This window comes from Apostichopus japonicus, chromosome 20 (assembly GCF_037975245.1).
Source record: "Apostichopus japonicus isolate 1M-3 chromosome 20, ASM3797524v1, whole genome shotgun sequence".
NCBI lineage: Eukaryota > Metazoa > Echinodermata > Holothuroidea > Aspidochirotida > Stichopodidae > Apostichopus > Apostichopus japonicus.
In genome coordinates, this window is record NC_092580.1 from 10,817,501 (window position 1) to 10,835,257 (window position 17,757).

Consider the following 17,757-nt stretch of genomic DNA (forward strand, 5'->3'; position numbering starts at 1 on the left):
AAAACTTGTGCTATGTAGATACACTGAGCCAAATCCATGACGTCATCGTGACAATAGTAACGGTAAATTATCATAGTCACCGTGATACTCGTATGTTCTATCTCATGATTTGTCAAACCGTAAAGAAAAAAATGGTAATTTACCGATAAACCGGGAGCTTTTAGAAACTGCGGATTGTATGGATGGTGGCAAATTTCACATTCAGCCGTTTTCTTCGTTGCACACCATTTCTGTAAGCATTTCCTATGGACGTACTTGGTCGAGCCTTTACACCCACAGGGCGCTACCAGACGATTCTTCCCTGTAAACAGAGAGAAAACCACGCGACATAATAATAATACCGCGATGTTTACCGTAGCCGGATACGGTATCCATCGCGATGTTTACGGTAGCCGGATACGGTATAGGCTGACGGTTGGCAGAGAACATGGACCGTGTTAGGCAATGGTAATTTATATATTTTGCCACTTATTTAACTCCTCTGATTTTAAAATTGTGAAGAAACAACTAAATGAAAATTAAATATTATCTTGATTTTGTAACATGAGAAAAGAGAATATCTTTCGAAAGTTTATTTTTCCAAAACTTTAAATTGATGACTCTATCACTTCGAAAACTAATGTACATGAACAAGACAGAAAGAATGATTTTGGGTTTTTTTTTACTTCCTTTTCTTCATGTTTTTGCTGTCTTTTTTTTTTAGTGGTCAATTTTTTTACCTTTTCTATTTCTCGTTTCTTGACAAATCCTGCATGCTGGATCTTCAATGCTTATCACAACGGTGTCTACCGCGGTTTGTCGATTATTCAAGGGAAATTCCCTAACTTCCTGTAACGTCACAGACGTTGCTGATGTTGCGTTGCTCTCGGCATTTTGTTTGTCGGTAGATGATTTGATTTGCAACAGTGACGTCAGCTGTCAGAAAAGGGATAAAAGTAAGATATCATAAACTACACGAAATAACTGAGTCACGTTCAAGGAGCAGACTGTTCTGTTTCCAGAACTGTTTCCAGAACTCTGTTTTCATCAGAATAAAATTTATGGTCGAAAATGTTGAATGTTACTTTTGCATGTGACGAGGAGAGGGGGAGCGTAAGAATCATGCTTCCCTCTTAGTCCTCTCCCACCCCCGCCCCACCCTCCAGTCGGCTGCGGAAAATAATTGAAACACTCTGCCTTACGTTCAATTCCCGTCTGACGTCATCTAGATTATAATATAATCGAACCTAACATCTTTACAAGACTTTAGTGTATTGCGTAGAAAATAACAGAATTGTTTGTTTTGTTTGTTTTTTTGGTTTTTACGAAGCTGGCATTACTTGTATATTGTCCGTCAACCATTGGGTCTATACAGTTGGAATTCATCAAACGTTATGCTAAAACGCCTTAAACTTATAAAGAAAAGAGTGTTTGCACATAAAATTCCAAAGCAGAGGGTCACCTGGCCGAAATGAACCAAAAATGCAATTATTTATATTTGGTGAATAGGGCATAATTGGGGGAAAGGCCGAAGTTTGTTTGTTTAAGTTAAAGCAAATATATTTAGTGGAATTGGTCAACAAATGAAAAGGAAGGTTACGCAGCCTAAATTGTCGCAATTTAAATGGTGATTAGTGCAGTTAAGTGTCGTGGAAATAGTTCATTATCCCGAACGTATAAATCTTTTCAAGTTCATCGACAAAGCCCCGGCCGGCACAGTTACACCATAATATCGTTGACGGTAATGAATGGTTTCCTTCTTAATTTTATAATAACGGAAATCAGTTTTAGGAAAACATATACAGATGATTGTATATGGTAGTGCCTAAAGTCCAACAATGTGATTTAATTCAAGAAACTTTCGGAATCACTTGGCTCCATTCTCAACAGCATAAAGTATATTTACTAGGCGTACGAAATAGGTTAACATTTCTCCCTCCCCCCCCCCCCTTCCTCTATCTCTCTCATGTGTATATCGCGCGTTAAAGGCACTATGCGAGAACGAGAAATGTCTAAAAGCGTGGCATGAAGCTTCAAGGGATTTTCCCCTAGACTCCCCCCTCCCACTATAGCGGGCCGCTCTGAAATACATTCAACAGAATTTAAGAGTAAATCCACTTTCGTCTCACCTCCCCTCCCCTCTCTTACCCTCCCTCCCCTCTCTATCCTCCCTCCCATCCCCTCCCTCCCTCCCCTCTCTATCCTCCCTCCCCTCCCCTCCCTCCCTCCCCTCAAATCCCTCCCCTTGAAAAATGGTGAATGTATACGCCGCTGCTACTGTAGAACTACCGAATTTCTACAGTATCTTAGATAGGCTACTGTTATACAAAATGAATATGATGAAAGCGTCCGTAAAAAGCTGTAGCCTATACCGCCTCTTGAATCATAATAAAATATCATAGTAAACGTGACGAACACAGTTGCATTTTCGAAACGGTCTGAACACGTGCAACGCAGTTTTAGTTATTTAGCATCTGCGAATACAATATCAATGCCCAGATTGCGGACCTGTTTAAACTGTTAGAAACTATAGCTTATTCCGTCTTCATTATTATAAGGTTTAGGGGGTTCTTTTTGTTAGTGTATTCAATCGTTCTGACTCATATCTTGCCCTGTATTGTGTTTAACGTTTTAGTTTCACTACGGTTTTTCCCCCTAGTTCGTCTTTTTTTTGGGGGGGGGGGGGATTACGAACATTGAGTAAACTGCCGGTATTTCTACATTACAAGTAAACGTAAGCATATATCCTGTGAGTTTGGTTCTATTGTTATCCTATTCCTATGGTTCCTATATTAACCGGGATCTGTACATAGTGACTTGTGGTTTGATAAACCTTGTTCAGAATATCTTGAACTACTATATATATATATATATATATATATATATATATATATATATATATATATATATATATATATATATATATATATATATATAAATATATATATAAATATATATATATATATATATATATATATACATACATATATATATATACATACATATATATATACACATATATACAGCCCCATATTCAAGATATGTCTTCAACTTTAATTGTACTAATCGTATGGATATCATAATTTCGTAAGTGCATGCATGCATATCTCGTATACATGCATTACTCGCACTGTATTATTTCTTACGTATAGGCCTATATACATGCATATCCCGTAGCAAATACATGCATAGCTCGCACGATATATAGTTCCTATACGTCCATGTATATCTTTCACCGGAGTCCGTCCGTAATTTGTTAGAATGTAGGCTATATTACGTTTCACACAGTTTGACACGAAAAGGAAAAATATTGATATATCTATCTAGATACAAAGAAATGCATATTATCCAAGATCATGCTGCGAATAAGCCTTTAATCACACTCTACTATTATGCACTATTGTTGCTAAATCTATGGGGACCTTAGGTGTAAGCCTACCATACTCATTTTGTGACGGTATAAAACCTTGAACACGTCTCGAACGGATTGTAAAAGAAAATTCCTTGATCAACCTACAACGATACGTGCCCAGATTTAAACACCCGTATAGCAACTGAATAAATCGCCAACGTAATATTATTCTCAATATCATGATATTATTTCATTTTTTTTTTAAACTGTATGTGTTATCGCCGTAGGCATAATGAAAGGTCTTTCGTAACATCAGATATCCCTTTTCCCATCGGGAGGAATAGTACACCTTAAGATATCCAAGTTGAAAGCAACATACGAAGATACAAGTTCAGTATCAATGTCACGTTTAACATGTCCTTGACTATAGCAGACTATATTCGATCCAGGTTCTCAATTTTCATAGATTTTTTTATTTTTTATTTTGCCTCTTATAATAGGAGAGGTATCTCCCTGCCGTATAAACTATAGTGATTACGCCTCTTGCGAGCTTGATAATAGTAATAATATTAATAATAATAAATATGGATTTGTATAGCACTTTTATCTAGTTGGAAACTGCTCAGAAGCGCTGTAGGATAACATACTGCATTTGGCTAGAAAAATATAATAATAGAAAAATGAAAACAACTTGGGAGTTGTCAGAAAGACACAAAGACAGTTAACGGTTAATACCCATGCATGCAACTTCCAAAGTTAATCGCTCGAGTGAAATTGAAAACGGGAAGATGTACCGTATGATATATACATCTTCCCGTTTTCAATTTCACTCGAGCGATTAATTTTGGAAGAGGCATGCATGGGTATATATGCATGCATGGGTGTATATATATATATATATATATATATATATATATATATATATATATATATATATATATATATATATATATACATGACGATTGGATTATATGCATCCAACCGTATCAAAGTATAAATTATGTAAGATGTCAAATTGCATTAATGGTACACATATACCCTCATATGGCCATGCATGCAACTTCCAAAGTTAATCGCTCGAGTGAAATTGAAAACGGGAAGATGTACCGTATGATATATACATCTTCCCGTTTTCAATTTCACTCGAGCGATTAATTTTGGAAGAGGCATGCATGGGTATATATGCATGCATGGGTGTGTATATATATATATATATATATATATATATATATATATATATATATATATATATATATATATATATATATATATATACAAGACGATTGGATTATATGCATCCAACCGTATCAAAGTATAAATTATGTAAGATGTCAAATTGCATTAATGGTACACATATACCCTCATATGGCCAGGGTACGTTTACAGTTTTATATCACTACGTCAGTTATATTCTTGGTATAATTCTACGAACCGGCTGCTATACGCAGTGTATGGACTGACAGCACTGGCAGCGGAGACGTGCATGCACGGCGCCCTCTCCCCCTCTCAACCCCTCACCTCCCCTCCCCCACGCCGCGCCAACCCACCCACCCTTAACCGATAACCACCACAACCTTCCAATTGGAGCTTAGTTTCCGTAGAAAAGATATAAAGCATTTCAATAATTTGTGTCCACTTTCAATTGGCGAAAAATAAACGTTATGGAGCACGACTGCCTCCGTACAGGTTTATTTGAATCGCATGAGATCATTTTGCACCGCTAAAAATGTTACATAACAGAAACGTGGGAACGAAAATTTAATTGGAAGTATAAGCAATGTTATATGGGACCTGATTTAACGATATAGCCCCCCCCCCCAACCATCCTAACCAACCCGTGTGTCCCTTTATTTCCAATTTCAGAGATACGAATTAACGCGATGGTGTTTCCAAAGTGGGGCGGGGAGTGCAGGGGTAAGTGCATGGGGGAAGGCGAACAGTTTGGAAGTTTTGGAAGTGTGGCATAAACACTTGTTTTAAGTGCAATTAACAGGCCAAATTTAGATGACTATCTATAGGGAACATGTCCTACCTCCTTCCACCGTCACACGACGCTTCATCGGTGAATCAAATTTATATCCATTGAAAAAAAAAATAAGTTTGGCATGAAATTTAAAAGTTTGGAGTTAAATAACAAATTAATGCCGTACTACCAGGTTCGTAAATTTACCATATTTTCAAGAGGGATATTGATCGATTTCAAGACCCGCGATTTGGCTTGTTGGGGCTGACAGTAGTGACTGGCTGAGCAATGTTTCGACAAATAAACCAACCAAAGTGCAAAATGCATTGAGGTTTCGATGAGTTCATTGCACTAGACTGGCTGAGCAATGTTTCGACAAATAAACCAAAAAGCGGCAACTTGCTTGATATTTACAACTGTACACTGTTATTGAGTATTGCAGGAAGTACCGCATGATAGCCTCCAGAAGCTGCAGCACTATTAAATATTTCTTGTTCGGTTTTGTAGGAATTTTGGAGCGCAAAAATTTCATTTCACATAGAGGAATTACATTTACATTTTGCCGGAATGTATCTAAGGGGCCTAGTTGGGGTGGGGTGAGGTGGGGGGTCTAGGAGGCGCAGCCTTCCGAAAGCTCACATGTTTTCAGATATTCCTTGTTTTCTGGTAGCGAGTTTAAAGCACAAAATACATGTGAGAGGGAGAGAGAGATAGAGTTAATTTTCTGAGGAAACTGGAGTTAAGCATCATGATTGATGTGGGCTTTCCCACACCCCCACCCTCCTCCCATTGTCGTCGCCATTGAACATACAGATATCTACCCATAAGCATTACATGACGTATATTAACATTAAGATCGTTTAACACCATCTTAGACTAATATGTGGGTTATATAATACTTTTTCCCTAATACAGATATACTTACATATTTAATGAATCGTTTCTTCGCCAGTTTCGTTGACCAGGAATCTCGTTCTTCTTGCGATGTTGTCTCCATGTCTTCTTCCTTTCTGTGTCTTGTCAAAGAAATGTCCGGTATATATAAAAATGAAATTTCAGTCGTTATTTACGCAACTCTTCTCTTCGAAATTCACGAGGAGTAAAAAATATATATATATATATGACAAACAAAACCTAAATCGTAAGCAACATAAAATAAAACACTCTCCATGCAGCGCTATTATCGCCACAGTATTTCAACTGTGTAATTGGCCTTGTCCTTTGGCAAACTGTCTACAAATGTTTCCCGTTTAAAGACAAAGAAATATCATACCCAGTAATAACAGTATAAATTGGTCGTGTCATTCACGTGAACGGTCTACCGTTATCAAAACCAAGAGACATGCACTACGAACAAAGACTGAGGGTGCAAACTTTTACAACCCACAAACGTAATGGAATAGACCACTCTTCCGAAAGGGGACGTAAAACGTACATTAGGACAGAGCCGTATAATAAGGCCGCTGGGATGCGGTAACCTATCATTGGCGGCAAAAATCGAAATTCTTACAGCATATTGTGAGTATGAAATGAACGGCTTTGCAATTCACTTGAACGACAAACAAAACGCAACTAAAACAAAAACGTGACGTCACGTTCGTAACTTGATTTTAAGGGCAGAGCAAATAGACGATATGTTATGGGGGAGACATAGCGACAAAGCCGGGGTTGTTTTGAATCTGTGTACATTTGAGAATTTATATATATATATATATATATATATATATATATATATATATATATATATATATGGATAGATAGATATATAGATATATATATATATATGTAGATATATATATATATTTATATAATATACCATTTGTAGCCATACAATAGATGTTGCTGCTGTTTGTTAAGTTATAGACTCAGTAACATCAGTTTGTTGTTGTTGTTGTTAGTTAGTTTTGACAGTTATTTTCATCACTTACAGATCATTTTCTCGCCCCCCCCCCTTTTTTCTACTTTTTAATTTTTTTTTACAATTTTATTTTTTATTTAATGATAATCTTGTATACAGCGATACGCACAGGGAGCTCTCTTTTATCGGGTAGTGTAATCTCTTCAATGTACTTATTCTACTATAAACTATACAATTCATTGTTTTCTGATCACTTGGCATATATATTTGACCCATATTAAGAGCGAACTGGAGCTGAAGATTTTATGAGTCGGCGCTGAAAATAAACTCGAGTGGTTCGTGCCCTTCGCCACTGAGGATTCCTAGAACTTCGGTGATTTTTCATAACAGCATTATGTATAACACAACGAAATAACCGGCGTTCTCGCAAAGTTTTCAATTCATTTCATTTTTCTAATCAATGCACTACCAATATAAATATGAAGAGTAATAGTGTATGTAACCTAAGCAGATTATTATATATAAAAAATAAATTATAAAACAACCACAGGAATGTATGAACGAGACTACACTATAGACTCTATGTCATAGGTACTTCCGTTTAGCCGTTTTGGAATTTGTTTTTATGATTTTACATGGAAACAGCGAACAGAGTTAATGATATCGTCATATCATTGAGCCGGAATTTAAGTCATTTGGTTTTCTTTACAAAAGATGAATTATTAATCCACTGATCAAAACAAATATTCTTACAACATCAACAACAAAAAAACATCTCCACAAACGAAGGATTAACAAATAAGATATAGGAATTAACAATGTACTGTTGCTTTTATACAGTGCAATGATTGGGTGCGCTGATATAAGGTTCATTGATCTAATTCGTTGATTCGATACAGTTTTAATATAGTTCTTTTGTGAGGCTATAGGGAGTTGTCGGCAAGTAGAATAGTCGGCTAGAAATCTTGTTCATTGACACTGCCGTTTTACATTCCATTTACTCAAAGAACTGAACAATTATGGGGAAAAAACTACATACCAGACTTGTGTTTCAAGGACGTCTGGTGGTTGCCTATCATCCTTTATACCCAATAAATTGTTTGCACAGAACAATAAAATTAGTAGATTTGCGATGTATATCAGTTACGAAGTAGTCAATCATTGTCTGCAGAGATATTATTTGCCAGTCCCCCCCCCCCCCATTACATTGTAAAGTTCAGTCAGTGTTTTGTCATGGAGCTATATGTCGAGTCGTGCCGAGTCGTGCCGAGTTATGTCGAGATCTGACGAGTCATGTCGAGTCGTGTCGAGTCATTACAAGTCTCTCTCAGTCATATGATTCCTTGAGTCTTGTTGTCTATTTTCTTGTCTTGCGCATTTAGCATCCTGTCTTATTTAGCTTGTCTAGTCTAGTCTGGTCTGGTCTGCTGTTGGTCTTTTCATATTTGTCATACCTGGTCTGGTATTGTCTTGCCTTGCTGTGTATAGCGTCGTGTCTTCAACCTTCCCTGGTCTTATCTGCATGGTCTGTTCTGTTCTGGCCTGGTATTGTCTTATCTTGTCTTGACGTGTCCTGTCTATTCACCTTGCAAGGTTTTGCCTGGTCTGTTCTTGTCTTGTCCTATGTTGCCTTGCTGTGCATTGTAATGCCGTGTCTTATTTATTTTGTCTGGCCAGTTCCTGTCTGCTCTGGTCTACGGTCTGGACTTACCTGATATTATCTGGTCTGGTCTGGTCTTGTCTAGTCTTGTCCTGTCGTGTCTTGTCATATTTATCTTGCCTGATCTTGTCTGGTCTGGTCTCGTAGGCACCTTGTCTTACTGTCTATGCATTGTAGGGTCTTGTCTTACTAATCTTGTCTGGTCCCTGGTTCCTGGTCTGCATGGTCTCGTATGGGCTTGACCTAATTATCTGTTGTCATTGTCTGATCTTGTCTTGTCTTCTCTTCTCTTTATTACTCGAATTGAGTGACATGGAGTTAAATGTACGTTGTGTCTCGTTTTTTTTTTATATATTTCTTTTTATTAACGGAATTTGATTAATGTTGACGCATTTTTGCTTTCATCGAAGAAAACGCAAAACTCTGACCCTTTCACACGGTACCGGCTATCACAAATACATTGTAATACTCGGAGACAGCAATTCATATCGCTATAGTAACAGGTACCTTTAAGTTTACCCTTAGACGACATACACTTCAAATGGGATTCGAATTCATGTCAGTGCAGCACGTACAACTGATTCTTTTAATAGGTCATGTTTGTTCAATACCCTTTTCATCTGTGTTGTCGTCAACATGCATTTGGCGTTTACGTGTCTACCAAGAAAACACCTACTATATATATATATATATATATATATATATATATATATATATATATATATATATATATATATATATATATATATATATATATATATATATATATATATATATATATATATATATATATATATACATATATATATATATATATACATATATATATATATATATAGATATATATATATATAGATATAGATATATATATATATAGATATATATATATATATTGCATGTACCGTACACCACTAATGTTTATTGGGTACCTATATACTTTCGATAGGGGCGAACCTCATGGAATGGGCGGCCAGCTACTCTCAAGTCGCTCATACCAATTTTCCAAACAAAAATTAAATATAATTAAATATATGTAATCATCACTGATTGTGCAGCAGTCGATAAAAACTACAGAATAATAACACCAATCATAAGCATAAAAATTATGAATCAACATAAATATTTCCTTTTGAACCGGAGACAGATGAATATTTAATTAAAATAAATAATATAAGTTCAATTACTTCAGACTGCAGAATCCCTCAGTTAAAAAAAAAGTTGGGTGCCATACATGAATTTGTCATTTTGAATATCCAGATATTTGACCGCTGTAAGAAAATTTTGAGTATAGTCAGGTGAACCTTGCAGCCTTTCAAGGGAAATCAATAGACCGGAACAAAAAGGTACAAGGGCTGCCCTTGTACCTTTTTGTTCCGGTCTATTGATTTCTTCTATACACTCAAACAAAAACGACTGAGCTTTCGCTTGTAGTTAACTTAAGGTCGTATTCGATGTCATGCCTGTCGGTTTTGTAGACGATGTTTGAATTTTGAGTATTTGAACTGTGTCAATCACGAATAGTCCGCCCGATATTGAACTGTATAAACCAACGACTGAACAAAACTACAAACGTATTGTAATACTTGTTAATATGTCATTTGAATATACTTTTAGTGTATATTACATACATATAAATACATCAGTCGCGAAAGTTGAGTTTGAAGAAAGAAAATATTTGCAGTGTCAAAGAAGAAGCCCACCATACCATTATCACTGGTTTGTGTTATGAAGTTCTTGTGATGAACTTGTATGATCTTTTTGGTAATTTAATGACCTCGAGTCGATCATTATACCCTCTCCCCCTCCCCACAGCCAAGAAAGGGCACACACTAACACACATATAGGCCTATTAGAAGTAAATGTAAAAAATTGCTACGAAAGATTAAGAATTACCTGAAACAGTTATAGCTTTCGGTACTTCGTTCCCCTGGAACCTCCTCCGTAAAGAGGTCCTGAGATAGATTTCAAAGAACGTAAATCCTCTTTCTGTCATGTATATTGTGCTCGAATGCGCTCCGAATTGTCTGAGATGGTTTAATTTTTCTCCGGAGCCCTCGCTATCAGAGCGGAAGAGACTATTTCCTTGATGTCTTTAATCCTATCTTTGCCCAGTCTCCCTTCCTCTTACACCACCCTATGTACATGGCTAGTTCAGTTCGTATTGTGACATTAGAGACAGCCGTAATTAGTATAAACTTAAAGTGTGCTATAAACAGCCTTACAATTGTAAGACCTGTCAACAGATGTAACTGTGGATAAAATACTAACAGACGAATTCTTTACTCAAACGCTGTTTCAGCTATTGGACTGGTTAGAAGTCTATAGACAACTGTCCCTATGTTTGAATAGTAATTATACCTTGTAAATATGGTGCAAAGTACAACCTTGAAGCGTTTGGGAGTAAAGTGTAATCCACTTTTCTATTAAAATGTGAAAGTATATAACGCAGTTTGTTAAGCATGTGTTTGTTTTGTTTTTTTTTCCTTTTTTGCTCTCTCAATATTTCAGCAGTTAGAAGTATATTCTAAGCTCTCTTTTATGAAACCTTGCAACAGCTAGTGAATTCTTTCAAAACAAAGAACCCGCCTTCACAAAAACCTAATACTAAGCTTATATATCTGGCTAAGCTGTATATCTGGGTATGTTAAATAATTTTAAAAATATTTTAAAAACAGCATGGAACAGTTAACTATAAATAATGCAATTTTCATGTTCTCTCAAATTCCTCCCGACCCCCCAACCCCTCCCCTCCTCCTATCTCATATCCCCTACTCGGTTATTTGTTCACTTGTACTTTAGCACAAAGGCATATATAGCTATTAGCACATATTTATTTAATACATTATGCAATAGATCCAAGAGGTGTGACACCCAGTCATCACAGTTTTTTTCATGGATATATCCGACAGAAACTGCTGTTTCATGAACAAAATGACACAATTCTTTCGCATAATTATGCCCTTCACAAACAAAGAAGAGTCACTATGGATATTTCCTTATGAGGGTGTAGATAATTGGATGCTGAAAAGTATGCAGTAAAGAATATCTATAGACAGGTACAATGTGGTAATGAATAATCAGCAGGGAATGCATCTCATTATGTAGGCTACCCTGCACTTATTTACATATTTACAAGGATGATAATAAGCTGCTATTGGGACAGTCCGGCATACATGTCAGCGTCAATTCGAAATAAAATTCATTTCCAAGAACAATTTTAACCATGTATCTTTCTCCAAACAAGAACATTCTTACGGATAATTGCGAAGCGAATGTGGGTGATTGAAGGGAGGAGGTAGGCTTGGGAAGATGTGGCAATGAATATTCATGAGAGGGTGATGTTGATTGGTTGATCAGCCTGTTCGACCATTTTTGGTGTCCATGATAATCGTAACCTATGTAGTCATGCAGGTGGTTGAGTGTGTATGGGTGTGTGCGCGCGTGTGTGCGTGTGTTTGTATGTTACTCATGATCAACCTCAGCAAACACTTCTATTTTTGAGTGTTGGTAATATTTCCAAATATGTCGCCAAATCTCTGCAATGATCCTTTAAGGCTAAGTTGATAATGACGTCCGATCCTCAGTGCAGTCCCTAAATGTTAATTTAAATTTATCATTTATAAATGTTAATAATTCAACCAAAACATGTTTCTCTAACACAATACTATGAACAACAGGCTACACTTAGATGACATTTCAACAATTTCTGCCATTGACAAATTTATAATGCATGTTATTTGGGAGCATTAAACTCCTGTTTTCCTAATGATTTCTATAGGTGTTAAATTTGACGAACTGAGCTCATTGTCTCTGCGTTAGACTTAGGAATCCAGTCACATTAATTGAAGAGCGTGAGATATTTAAAGGGTGTGAAGACTCGCGCACAGAAAAAAAAAACGTCTCATGCCGGTAATCTGACCTATTTTTGAATGAGGTGTACCAGAAGTGTTAGACACCACCATCGATCCCAGAAAATACACACACACCTTGCTACCGTCGGTACTTAGACACTAGTGTACAGTCAATACATGCAGCTACGGTCAATACCCACAGCACAGTGTACATAACAACGATGGACATCTCAGGTCTAGATCAAACCAAACAAGGTATCACGTTTTATTACTGTCTGCATTTTGTAGCGACAAGAAAAAACTTCACTTGCAAGCAACGGAAAGTTAACTTTTTCAGAGCGCGGCACGGGCACGCGGTTTGGGGCGAGTCTTCAATGCCTTTAAAGGGTCTTTTCTCAAAATGAAAAGTGGTTTAGAAGCACAATCTGTGCTGATATGATTTATTTTATTTTATTTTTTATTTTAAGGTATGCAATATACCACAAATAAGTTTGCCTAGAGTTATCATTGTTACTGGGTTGTTCGGGGTTGTCTTTGGGTTAGGGGGAACGGTGACGGTGGGAGACGGTTGTAAATTGACAATAATAATCTAAACGGTTCCCGGACAATTCCCCCTGGACGATTTCCCCCCGGACGATTACACCCCGGACGATTCCCTCTCGGACAATTGCCCCCCGGACAATTCCCAACCCTGACAATTGCCCCCCGGACAATTCCCACCCGGACAATTGCCAACCCTGACAAGTGCCCCCGGACAATTCCCACTCCGGACAATTCCCACCCATGACAATTGCCCCCCGGACAATTTTCCCCCGGACAATTTCTCCCCGGACAATTTCCCCCCGAACAATCCCCTTCCTCGGAAATTTCGACGATTGATTGACAGCCGATGAAGGCGGGGTTAAGGCTATTATTCCAGTAAAAATGAGGGTGTGCAACAAGAGATTTCAGTTTCAGTTTCGATGACAATCGTAACCTATGCATTCATGCGGGCGGAGAGTGTGTATGCGTGTGTGTTGGGGGGGGGGGGGGGGTGTAACGCCTCGCTTGTAAATACGATATCTCAGGAAGTGAAGCTTTGACCAATCTAATATTGGTGTATATGAGTAACACATTGGGTAGAAGAACCCTTTTGTTTTGTGGGTAGGTCAAAGATCATTTTGAGTCACCAGGGGCGAAATAGTAAAAACCTTGTAAAGACGATATCTCAAGGATGTAAGCTTAAACCAATATCATATTTAAGTTCGTGAGTAGGGGACCATATTTAGGAGCAAAAGCCTCTAGTTTAATGTGGAGGTCAAAGGTCATTTGGGTTCACCAGGGGTCAAATAGTGTAAACCTTGTAAACACGATATCTCAAGAAGGGAATGTTGAACGAATCTCATATTTAGTATGTAGTTGTTACACGTTCAGTACAATATTTTATTGAGATTAAAGGTCATTTTGAGTCGCCAGACGCCAATTTGTGGAAACCTTGTGTATAAGCTACAGTATCTCCCACCGACCAGCCTATCAGATAACATGTGCGTAACGCCTCGTACGAATAGGGGGCAATTGGCATTGGAAATGAGCTTATGGGCATCCGTAGAATCTAAAACTCAAAAACTGTAAACTCCAACATACTTGCATTTGCTTAAACCTGCCGCTTGGAAGCCTTACTTTGCGTGCAAAAGGTGTACCATTACTTAATAAATAATTCAGACAACAGAGGATAGTTGTAGCCTTCCTGGATTACAAGATGGGATAGGGGACCAAATGGAATATTTTTGCCACTGACTTGAGACTTGAGTTGAGCCCACTCTTTTTGAATTTCCTCCTTTATTTCTTCAAGCCATCTGGGTTGTTCTGATCATTTAGCAGCAAAGTACTACAATGATCAGCCACCCTCCCAATTTCTTCAACACCCCCGATGAATTCAAAGTTTCGTCTTTTCTTGCTGGCCATAATAAGGGTCAACAATTTGGTAACAGAACTGAAAGTTTGTGGACAAAAGCCGAAGCTATGCCTCATATTACTGACTTGTGAATTAGGATACAATGTTTTATTGACATGTCAGGTAGGCCTTTCTATTCTGTGCAAAAAATATATTCTGTAAGAAATATATATATGCTGAATAAAGTACGGAGCTCTGTAAGTGCCAACTGAGATGTTGGTGTTTCAGTAACTTCAGTGAACAGCTTATTCATTATATTGGCAATAAGTGTGCAAGTACAATGCACTTTCTTGCTCAGAACCGAAATGCAGTTCAAAGTTAGTGGTTTTGCGACATCACATTGCATATGATATTACGACGATACGATCGACAGCATAGCCTACTGTATCTAGCCGGCTTAACAGTCCCATTAACATATCACATAACCAGGGAGCTGTTAGAGTAGCAGCTCCCTGGTATAACATAGATAACATATACGTATAGCAGCAGTACTGCAATCATGGCGTCCAGATATATAGCGCGTTATAGTAGGATAGTTGGTAGTGTGATGTTAACGTTAGACTACTCTAAACAGCATACTTATTACTTACGCTAGGCTAAGACTTAGCATATATTCCACTATTTGCTCTTCTCTAACCACAGTCTTTCAATAATTTGTTGCACTTCTGCAAGGACTCTATACATCAACGGAAAGAAAGTGGATGTGAAGAAAACAGCAATATGATGAATAAGCTGGTCACTGAAGTTACTGAACAACAAAACATCTCAGTTGGCACTTACAGAGCACCGTACTTTGTTTAGCATATATATTTTTCTTACTGAATATATTTTTTTTCCACAGAATAGAACTTTGTTATTAGAGAATATATATTATTTCCTACAAAGAATAAACATTTATTTTTGTACAGACAAAAACTTTTTCTATAGATTATATATATTTTCTGTCACAGAATTTATATATTTTGCTAGAGAAAAATATTTTTCGGTCAGAGAATTGACATACTTTTTGAAAAGGATATATATATTTCTTTAGAGAATACCTTTTTTTTCTCTTAGAGAATAAATATATTCTTGGCAGAGAAAAAATATTTTTTGTGTTAGAAAATATATATTTTTGACAGAATATTTACTATAAGAGAATATATATTTTTGCACAGAATACATATTTGTTATTACGAAAATACTTTCTGTACGCCTGGAGAATATATAAATATATACTTTAAGGGAATAAATATAATTTTCAGGGAATATATATGTGTAAACAAATATGTCTAAAATGTATTTTTGAAGTTAACCATGTATGTATTTCGCAAGTACAGCATATATATATTTGTACGTATATATTCCGCTTTCTCGCGCCATAGCAATTGTCCGGGGGAAATTGTCCGGGGGGGGGGGAATAGTCCGGGGGGAAATTGTCCGGGAGGGTTATTGACCGGGGGGTAATTGTCCGGGGGGAAGTCGTCCGGGATGGGAATTGTCCGGGGGGGGGAATTGTCTGGGGTGGGAATTGTCTGGGTGGGAATTGTCCGGGGGGTAATTGTCCAGGGGGGAGTTGTCTGGGGGGTAATTGTCCGGGGGGTAATTGTCCAGGGGGGAGTTGTCCGGTCGCCATCTAAACAGTATTGACCTCAACTGCCGATAGACAATGTTGTCACAAGGCACCGGTATGTTACCCTGTGGTACTTCCCGGATCCTTAGTTAGATCGGTTACGATGAGATAGAGCATAAATGCTGGAAATACAACAAGCCGGAATTTCTCAACTTTTGGTAATGTGTTGTTCTTCTTAAGTTTTGTCTATTTACAATATGCACAGAGGTAGTGGTTGAGTACACATTAGTATGTTCCACACCGATAATTGGCCACAAGCCGACACATAAAGGCCACGCCTATCTTGACTCTGGATGTTACAAAAACATCAAATAAAAGTCCTGAAAAGGATATATATGAGAAAACTCTTCTAATTTTTGTTCATTAATATACATCAAACATTAACAATTGATCCTCAACACAAACGATTTCGATTATTGTAACATATATGTAAATAAACTGTACCCTCAGGCTGGTTGGATCTTCAATATTAATCACTTTCCTTTCATTAAGTCTACTCATCTTTTCGTTAAACTTTTCATTAATCCATTTATAATATTGTCGTCTACACCGCTTCTTTCCCTAAAGGACACTAGTAAAGGGCTTAATTGAATCGAATGGATTAGAAATTTTTACTTACAGGCTCGAACTCTTCGTATAACACCCGGTTTTCTACCGTTAGGTCCTTTGGTTAATGTAACCTTCGAGTACACCTACAAACAATCCTCTCTCTCTCAGAGAGATGAAGAGCAACTATAGCCTGAATTTGGATACTTCATTCCTTCATTCCTTTCATTCCATTCCATTCCGTCAATCCTTCACTACATTCCTAATACAAGCCAAACCACTGCATCCTAGATCCTAGTACCATTCATCCACTAAGATTTGAGAGAAAAAGACCACACAAAATTAAAATTCCCTCCTCCCACAAACACAATGGACGAACCCTTAAGAGGATAATTGGGTATAAAAACTTAACCGCTGAACAAATAGTGACCATATAATGCAGGGTTGTCCAACCTTTTGATGAGGAGGGCCACCTCGAATGATTATGATTAAGGAGGGGCCGCATGAGCCTACAAGCTCCTGTGGCATATCCAGGGTTTCGTGCCAGAGCGGCAAATTTCAGTGGCCCCGCTAGGGGTCTGTATGGGAAATGAAGTTACTATACAAGCGGAGCGCCACCGTAGGTTGGCGCGTGGCCTGCAAGAAAAGAAAATCGCCCAAAAGACCCCCAGATTGCAGGAAATGACACTTCACAAGCCTTCTGATCTGTATCAAAACAATCTTCATATTGAGATATAATGATCTCTGAAATTTATCCAAAAAGGAATTCCTGGGTAAAAGTACATTTGTAAATTAATGAGGTTGGCGGGCCGGACGGGACCTTGCGGCCGGCCGCACTGTGGCCCGCGGGCCGTAGGTTGGACAACCCTGATATAATGGAATAAAAGAATTATACAAACTCAAAACAACAAATCCCATACAATGACCCCTAAATTTAAAGACATTCTGTGACAAATACATCCTCTTTTGTTGTCGGTAGGCGAGCCAATTCAGGTAAGAGCAG

General features: G+C 37.6%; 1 protein-coding gene across 2 annotated transcripts in view; it reads right to left on the bottom strand.

The window, feature by feature from the left end:
* LOC139961476 (E3 ubiquitin-protein ligase MARCHF1-like) overlaps positions 1-17,693 on the bottom strand; it is a 20,524-nt gene extending 2,831 nt beyond the window's left edge. The window contains exons 1-4 of one of the 2 annotated variants that reach the window (XM_071960667.1): positions 16,828-17,693; positions 6,220-6,310; positions 720-915; positions 144-301 (exon numbers count right to left, since the gene is read on the bottom strand). In XM_071960667.1, coding sequence (XP_071816768.1) covers positions 144-301; positions 720-915; positions 6,220-6,291 — 426 coding nt within the window. In that variant the 5' untranslated portion in view covers positions 6,292-6,310; positions 16,828-17,693. Of the gene's footprint in view, positions 1-143; positions 302-719; positions 916-6,219; positions 6,311-6,567; positions 6,624-16,827 lie in introns of those variants that run through there. The other variant, XM_071960666.1, reaches the window with a different exon arrangement.
* Between the last annotated feature and the right edge of the window lie 64 nt (positions 17,694-17,757).